General features: G+C 37.5%; 1 protein-coding gene across 1 annotated transcript; it reads right to left on the minus strand.

Annotated features, from left to right (window-relative positions):
• Window positions 1-5,855: 5,855 nt before the first annotated feature.
• On the minus strand, window positions 5,856-6,974 carry LOC127427616 (C-X-C motif chemokine 11-6-like). Its single transcript, XM_051675300.1, has 4 exons — window positions 6,860-6,974; window positions 6,571-6,697; window positions 6,349-6,438; window positions 5,856-6,182 (listed from the first exon to the last, which is right to left on the minus strand). The coding sequence occupies exons 1-4, from the start codon at window positions 6,915-6,917 to the stop codon at window positions 6,152-6,154; spliced, it is 306 nt and encodes a 101-aa protein (XP_051531260.1). The 5' UTR covers window positions 6,918-6,974; the 3' UTR covers window positions 5,856-6,151.
• Window positions 6,975-9,205: the final 2,231 nt, after the last annotated feature.

Genomic DNA, 9,205 nt, shown 5'->3' on the forward strand with positions numbered 1-9,205 from the left:
GGAGTGTGGGTCAGAGTGCCATATTTCCATTAATACTGGGGGGGGGTAATTATCTTCATCCAGTTTCTTTTAAAAAATCAAATAAGACTTTATACTTGCCATCTTCAATAATAAATAAATTATTAAGGTTTAATACACTCACCACACATTTCTTTAATTCCTCCTTTATCTTTTGCCTATTTATTTCATATTTCTGACAGTGACAGATTACATGTTCTACTGATTCTTCTTCTAATCCACACTCACACAGACCTGATGGATGTTTCCCTATTAAATGCATTGTTTTATTTAACCCTGTGTGTCCAAACCTCAGCCTTAATATGATTGCTTGCTCTCTGGAGTTTCTTCCTATTGTTTCCATTCTTCCCAATATTTGCTTTATTTTTTATAGATGACATCCTTTGTATCCTTCATCCCATTGCTTTTGCCAAGTATTCACGATACTCTGTATTACCGCTTTAGCTTCTGCTTTACTAAAAGCTACCACCATAATTCTACCCGGCTTCAAAGCCTGTTTAGCCAGTGTCTCCCCTCAATGCCCCTATGAGCTGGAATACACATAAACCTGACTCCTGTTTCTCTATTATGTAATCTGAAAACAGTTTCATATACTTCATAGAGTATATCAGGCCTGTTTTGGGATGACATAGACTGCAGTGATACCAGCGCTGATAATGAATCTGAACATAATGTGTCCTTTTTTAGTTTATTTTGTTCTACCCACTGTAATGCCATTAAAATAGCTATCATCTCAACTGTATATACAGTTAAATGATCCGATGTTCTTTCCTTAATACTTATATTTAGATCTGGAATAACAAAAGCCAAACCAGTATTTTCATTCTTAGGCTCCTTTGATCCATCTATGCATATTGGAATAAATGAATTATGCATCGTCCTTAGTCTTTCATCAACTATATCTGTCCAATTTCCTTTTCCCTTTAGTCTCTTTATTTCCTCTTGTATGTCAAAATCTAAGTACAGTGGGGGGAATAACCATGGCGGAGTCACTGGGTAAAAACTGTGGAACTGAACCTTTTCTCATGTAATCCCATTTCTTTTGCCATTTTATTTGCTGTCCAAACAAAGTATTCTCCCTTTGCTTTCTCACTTTCCCAACATGGGCTACGAGCCTTCACAGTAGTATGTTTTCCTTCTTTGTGCCCTTTTAGGTTTGCCCGGTAATTCACCATCAGCTGCTTGTATCTTAGGTTTAGTGGTAGTTCTCCCATCTGCACTTGGATTGCAACAGCTGGAGAAGTCTTAATAGCCCCACAACTTATTCTCAGTGCTTGAGTTTGTATCACTTCCAGCTTCTTTAGTAATGTTTTTGCTGCTGATCTGTATACTACACTTCCATAATCTATCACTGGTCTTAGCAACATAAATATCTCTCAAAGCTCTTTTACTTGCTCCCCATTCAGACCCTGTCAGACATCTCATTACATTTAAAATCATCTTCCTTATATGATCCTTCCAAGTCAGCTTTGTATCAAATAAAAACCTCAGAAATCGAAAAGTGTTTACCTGCTCTAACTGTTTCCCATACATCATTATCCTAGCCTCTCTAATCTTCTTCCTGGTAAGTACCACCACCTTTGTCTTTTCTTCTGAAAACTTAAAACACCATGAGTATGACCATTTATCAATCATCCTAATTGCTTCTTGTATCTTCCCTTGTATTAATGTTAAATTCCTTCCCTTAAATTTATGTCAGAGATCACATCATTAATCATAATGGAAAAAAGTATTGGGCTGATCATGCTACCCTGAGGAGTTCCATTATCTACTCTATATCTAGTAGACAATGCTGTTCCAATTTTAGCCTGGATATATCTATCAAATAAATTGTTTAATCCAATTCACAGTTCTTAATTTTATACCCATTTTATCTAACTTAATCAATAGTCCCTCTTTCCATACCATGTCATAAGCTTTCTCTACATCCAGGAACACTGCTAATACAGATTCCTTGTTAATTTGAGCTTTTCTAAATTCTGTCTCCAAACAAATTATTGCATCCATTGTTCGCCTTCCTTTCCTAAACCCACTCTGGTAAGGAGATAACAGTCCTCTACTTTCTATATAGAATATCATTCTCTCTGCAATCATCCTTTCCATTATTTTCCCAACATGTGACGTAAGTGCAATTGGTCTAACTTGTTGGACTAGTCGGGTGCTTTCCTGGTTTTATTATAGGTATGATAACTGCATCTTTCCAACTGGTAGGTAATCTTCCTTCTTCCCATACTTTATCAAATAAACCTAAAAGTTTACTTTGGGTCAAAATTCCTAAATGTTTTAACATTATATAACAAATTTGGTCTTTCCCTGGAGATGTTAATCCTGCTATAGCTTGCCTCATTTCTTGTAGTGTAAAAGGTACATCCATGGCAACCCTTGTACACTCTTGTCTCTGTAAAACTCCTGGATATGCTTTTCTTGTTTCTTCTCTCCCTCATTTCCCTTCCTCTGTTAGATTATTAGAACTATGGATTTCGGTGAACGTCTTAGCTAATATTTCTGCTTTATCTTCATTTGATAATGCTATGTCTTCCTCGGTTTTTAATATTGGATACTGCCCCTCTCTTCTGACTCCCCTCATCTTTCTTATCATTCCCCATCCATCGCCTATAGGAGTTGTTCTGCCTATTTTGTAACAAAATTCCCTCCAGCTTTGTCTTTTTGCTTTTCTCACCACTTTCCTTACTTGTGCTTGTGCCCTTTTGTATTCGATTAGTTTTTGAAAATGATGGGTTCTGTTTAAGACTTTAAATGCTCTATTTCTATCTTTAATGACTTTACTGCATTCTTCTGTCCACAATGGAACTGCTTTCCTATTCATTTCCCCTTTGCTTTTGGATATTGATACATTTGCTGCATTTAGCAGTACAAAATATTAATTTTTTTCTGTCTTGATTTAGGTCTATTTCTCTACTTTCCATCTCACATAAATACTCAAATTTACCCCATTTTGCTTAACCAAATATACATTTTGCCTCTCTTTCCTTTACCCCTTCTTCCCTGTCTACATGTATTTTACTAAATAGTGGGTAATGATCACTACCGACTGTTGAGACTTCCCATAACTCCCACTCACAAATCCCTGCCACCTCTTTTGATACCAATGTTAAAAAAGTGCTGTGCTGTTATTCGTGTGCACTTCTGTTCTTGTTCCTCTCCCATCATTCAGACACACCAAATTATTATTCTCCAATAATTGTTCTATTATCTTCCCATTTGTATCTGTCTTTTTTCCTCTCCATAATGTACTATGTGAATTGAAGATTTCTAGTTTGTCCTTGAAATTGTTGATATCTAGTTTTCTGCATGGGTTATAATCATTAATAATAGTGAACTTTCCTTGTTTTGTCCATATTTCTATTACTATATATTCTTCCTCTTTTCCCTTATGAATAACTCTGAATGGTGTATTTTCCTTGATAAATGTAACACACCCTCCACCTATCCCCTCTTCCCTATCACACCTAACAACAGTATAATTGTAAATTCTAAAATCCAAGTTTGGTTTCAACCATGTTTCTTGTATACAAACAACTTCTGGTATACTCGGTAATTCTTCTATAAATTTTTTCACTATAAATGTTGACATCCACAGTCAAGCTTGGCAATCATGATTTCGAGCTCAAAACTCTTGTCCGTCTGCCACTAAGCTTCTTGCATTCGATTGTAACAGAAGAACCATAATAATGTCAGCCAACACATGAAGGTTCTTGGCTTGCATGAGGACTTTTTATTTCTCACCTTGTAGAGCCGAGGAGGGCGGGGCCGGGCTGGAATGACGCACGCCCGGTCCCCAATCAGCCTGATGGGGCACGCGAGGGATAAATGCGGCCGGGGACGACAGTTCGGAAGAGAGAGAATTACAGGCAGCTGTGCTGTGTGTGTTTATGGTTGTGTGTTTTTGTTTAACTTTATTCATTAAATTATTATTTAAGTCGTCAAACCGGTTCTCGCCTCCTCCTTTCCACCGAACCCCCTTACACACCTCTTCCCGTGTTAATTCATTAATGTTCAGATGATTTGCTGATGCCTTTACTATTATTTGTATTCTTTCTGTTTTTGATTTCATTTCCATTGTAGCATTAATGACTCCTGCTATAAATATGACTAATTTCTTTAAATCAATCAACACTTTACCCTCTTTAGACTGTTCCTGCTGCTTGTTATGTTGTCTTTCATTTGTACTTCCTCTACCTCTCTCCCTCTCTCTCTCTCTCTCTCTCTCTCTCTCTCTCTCTCTCTCTCTCTCTCATAATTCACCATCTTAATAGCTTCAGCAAATGTGATCTTGTTTTGCATCCGTTGAATCTCTACCTCCCTTCATTACTTCATACCCTCCATATGCTACACTATGGCTCCCCCCACAATTACAACATTTTGGTTACATCTTTTTACTACATTGTTCATATTCATGGTCCTCCCCACATCTAGCGCACATTCTTCTTCCTTTACATGTCAGAGCGGTATGTCCAAATCTTTGACAGTTAAAGCATCTCATAGGCTTTGGAATGTATTCTCTCACATTATATGCCATGTATCCTAGAATAACTTTATTTGGGAGAATTTCTTCCTAAAATTCCAGCAATACACTTTCACTGTCTCGCCTTATCCCTTCTCTAATGATATGTAATCTTTGAGCATCCTTCAGTTTCCCACCTTTCAGATTTGTTTTTATTTCGTCCATGGTAACCTCGACTGGTATCCCCCAGATCACTCCTCTATTCCACCTATTTCCCTTCTCCACACAACATGTACTTGCTACTTTTACGCTTTCCTACCTCCCTCATCCTACAAGCCCTTTCTCTCTGTTCTTCATAATTACATATGATTAACAGATTCCCATCTCTCAAAATTTTGGCCATTTTTATTTCAACTTGACTTTTTAATATCATAGTCAGCTTCACTGGACTCATAGTGCGCACTCCATTCTCTTCACTAAATCTAAGTATTACCTTAAATTCGTCATCCTCAACCCTCATTTCACCACTCCTTCCCTCAGAGTTATTCATCATTTTCCTGAGTTTTCTCACTCCTGTTCCTACAAAATAATTTCCTTGTCTCTTGATCTTTCATTTTCATGACTAATCTCCATACTATCCCCACTCTCAATTTCATTTAAATCTCCCCAATCTGGCCCATTCACAGCATGTGCCTGTACAGTCCTAAAGTAGAAAACCTTGTCAAATGTATTCTCTAATTTGAGTAAATTTCACTGGTAAATAAAATAAGTACATTTTACTTAACTCTTCGAAGCTGGGGTTCCCAGCATGCACCGGGCTTGAATAATTAATGCGTAGTTTCACTGTTTTTATTGTTAATTTTTATGTTTGGTAATTTCTTGTATTGTGAAGTCTAAAGTTAATTTTCTACTCAAAATTAATCGTTCATGATCAAAAAAATTCTGTTGATTGTTACCGTCATTGTGTTTCGTGCACCAAGTGTTGAGGTCTATGTGCACAGCTCTAGATTGACCTTCAGTTGTTAAAACCCATGGTGCACAGCATACAACAAACTTTAATGTGAAAGGCTTCCAAATGTCATGTGGTACGTAATTAAACGTGTGTTTAAGGAAATCCCAAAATGCGAAATGTTCATATAAAATGTTAATCTAAGTTTAAATAAATTAAGTTCTATGTACATCAGATTTGTAAGTAAAAGTTACTGTATTACCTGAAATGTTCACGTTAACATTATTATGTCATGAAGTAATTATATACAATTAAAATTTACTTAGAAAAACTGTAAGCAAAAATTTGCAACATAAAATGTTTTTAAATCTTACTAGTAATTTCAGTGCATGATAAAGACAAAAATGTACTTAAGACCCCAACTTAAAAAAGACAAAGTTTATTTTACAATACTGTACACATGACACTTTGTGCAGTTATCAGGCATATTTTGCTTTACAAAAATCTCACTTTAAAATGTACAACAGTGAATCATGAAAATTTTTAATTAATCAGCTTTGGAAATATTTACATTATGAACCATTATGGACACTGGAAAATAAAACATTTTCCATGTGAAACTCTGGTTTGTCTTTTCAAAGAATGATGCTCAGTTGCTTATTGCATGATGCTGATATCAGTACGCTCTTCTCTTGCACAAAGCAATAGCTAATCTGCATTCATATTGCAGGCTGGTCCTTCTGCTGGCTCCTGGAAATAATTAGAAACAGTTGGTAGTGTATCTTCTCCCTTATACAGTCTGAATCATTAAGAAATAATCATATCTCTAACTCTGCAAACTTAGGGTGTTTGTGTCTATTTTAGTTATGAACAAAGTTTTGTTCTAAACTAAAAATATTTAAATGCTTGTACTAACCTCTGTTTAACAGCCTTCATTATGTAATTCTTAGTGAAATTAGATTCTGGATTTAGGCATTTCCGCTCTGTGCCATTCTTAAGAGTAACACTACACAAAACCATAGAAAAAATAGCTGAATGATGATCTCAATCAAGATATTTACACAGGGATGCAGTATTGAGAGAATCATACATTAGTTCATGTTTAAATATGATGGTAAAACTTAATTTATGTACTTACACAATCTCCTGGTTTTCACAAGAGGGACTTGGTGGTATAATTTCAACCTTCTCAATCATTTTTGGCAGAATCATGTTCACTCCTTTGCCAGCACATAAACACCTGCCTTTTAGAGCCTTTGCTTGCCCTGGAAGAGAAATACCATATATTTTAAATCATATAGGCTATATACATTTTTTTATACCAAAAGCTGAAGCACAGCACCATGTCATGCAAAATATGTTTCTTATCAAAATGGAAATGCACAATATGAAAAACTTACTGTATATAGTTCAAAGACCAAACTCACCTTTCACCTCTACAGCAAACAGGCAGATTAGAAGAACAATAGCTGTACCAGTCTTCATTGTGTTTTTGCTCTTGATGATCTTTTGCTTAATGAAGTTGTTTATGCTTGAGTTCAGCTCTATGTTTTATACTCTAATAAGGGGTTTCCCCTCCTTTCTCAAATGAATTTCTCAGTTTTTGTTTCATTAGTCCAGTCTCTGATCGCTTCTCGTTTCTCAGAAACACTTACTCTTCAAAATATTGCATGCAGCAAAGCAGACCTTAGAATAGGTGACCTTTCAAAGAATGAGGAAGAAAACATTAGACTGGCAATTTCAGTTGCCAATATTAGACTTTAATAAAAAAAAAGAAGAAGAAAAAAAAAGTGCTTAATCATGATAGTTCCAATAATTATTGCAATGAAAAACATCAGCATTACTGTTTGTTTGCTTACTTGCATACTGTAGATATGTCTATACAATCATAAGTTTTTATTTTAAAGTACATGTGCTCAGCAACATCTGCTAACATTTGTATGAAAAACACTGTGTAACATGGTGGCCCAGGGATTCACAACAAAATTAGCAAAGTAAATAAAAGCTAAAAACACAACAAAATTAAGCTACAGCACAACAAAACCACCACAACACAAATAAATTAAGCTGCAACACAATTACATTAAGCCACAACACAACAAAATTACCAGAAAAGGCTTAATTTCTGTTGTAGCTTAATTTCTTTGTTCAGCTGTGGCTTAATTTCATTGATTTGTGGCTTGTATTTGTTGTGCTATGTGTCAGAGAGCGAGACAAAGAGACCCAGGAGCAGAGGAACAGTTCAAAAGGAACTATTAACAATAAATATTAACTTTCACTGTGCTGGCAAAGACTGAGGATCCCAGCACCGGCTGCAGCTGTGGGGAGGGGTTTGAGGATGCATGCACACCATGGCCGCACAATGGGCAAATCCGTGAGGAGTGTGTTCAAAGGAGAGTGTGTGCGCGTTGTAGAAGTCAGGAGTAGATTCTTAGGAATCCTCCGTTGAAGTGTAGTGAGGTGCAGAGAAAAACGGCCAGCAGACTGGAAGGTAATCAATCTCCCGACACGCAGGCAGAGTTGAGGAGTCCTCCGTTGAAGAGTGGTGAGGTGCAGAGAACAAGCATACAGCAAACTGGAAGGCAACCACACTCCCAACATGCAGGCAGAGACGGGCAACCAAACAGATACACAAGACAGGCCCAACAAGGCCGAGAGCGTGAAGTTACTTCACATCAAACAACAATCTAGCAAAGATACTGAGAACACGAAGGGCTTAAGAAGGGAGTGAATTATTGGAGAACCAGGTGCTGCTAGCACGCTAATTAGTGGCATGATCAGCGTTCTCCTGGGAACAATCAATGTTCCCATGGAAACACTGATCATGCATGCCGGCAGCCCCTGCGAGACATGAGTGGCCTGTACCATGAAGCCGGTTTTGGTGGCTGGCCAGGAAAGTTTTAGTTTAGTTTACCTCAACCCCAGGTACCATGAAAGATGGTCGGCTTTTAGCAGTGATCATCTCCATAGTAGCTTACGCTACGCGGCTAACCTGCTCCGTAGCAGGTTTCATTCAGGATTACAGATGGCTAACAGATGCTGAACCAATCAGCTGTGAGTAAAATTACATCTCTGATGCAATCAAGTCACTCCCCCGTGTCTCTTAAAGCACACTTTCCAAATAAAATGTTGTTTACACGACAACGATGTACTAAAAATGGAAACGTTTTTCCTTTGTGTTTTTGAAAAGTTTCGTGTACAGACGACAACGTTGTCAAAACGATCCCCGTTCACACAGATCTGCGAAAACGACTAAAAACGCTGTATTATGCATGCCAGGCCAGTAGCTGACGATGTCACTTTGTAAAGAAACGCCTGTGCACATAAAGCTGCGTTCACACTGCCAGCAACACACAGCGACAAAACAACCTCATCTCATTCATTTTCAATGAGAGCTGGTGACTTACGGTGACACAAGCGACAGCGATCATTGGCGACCGGATGTTGGCGTGTCCAGCGATGCGACAAAGTTGAGAAATGTTTAACTTTATGCAAATGAAGAGCGACTTTCGGGAGTGACAGCCAATATGAGAGAAGATGGTAGAGCTCACGTGATCCTTCTCTCTCTCAGCTCCTGCAGTGACGGAAAGATGGAGGAAAGGCTAATCCTTGCTGTTAGCAATTTACCAGTGTTATATGGTATGTCTCTGCCCACGTATAGGGACATATTTAAGAAAAATGATGCATGGAAAGGTGTGTCTGAGATCGCGGGGATTCCAAGTAGGTTTAAATCATCAAATAGCCTGTAAAGTTAAGTGTATAGTTCTTAAAAA

This window comes from Myxocyprinus asiaticus, chromosome 3, assembly GCF_019703515.2.
Source record: "Myxocyprinus asiaticus isolate MX2 ecotype Aquarium Trade chromosome 3, UBuf_Myxa_2, whole genome shotgun sequence".
Classification (NCBI taxonomy): Eukaryota; Metazoa; Chordata; class Actinopteri; order Cypriniformes; family Catostomidae; genus Myxocyprinus; species Myxocyprinus asiaticus.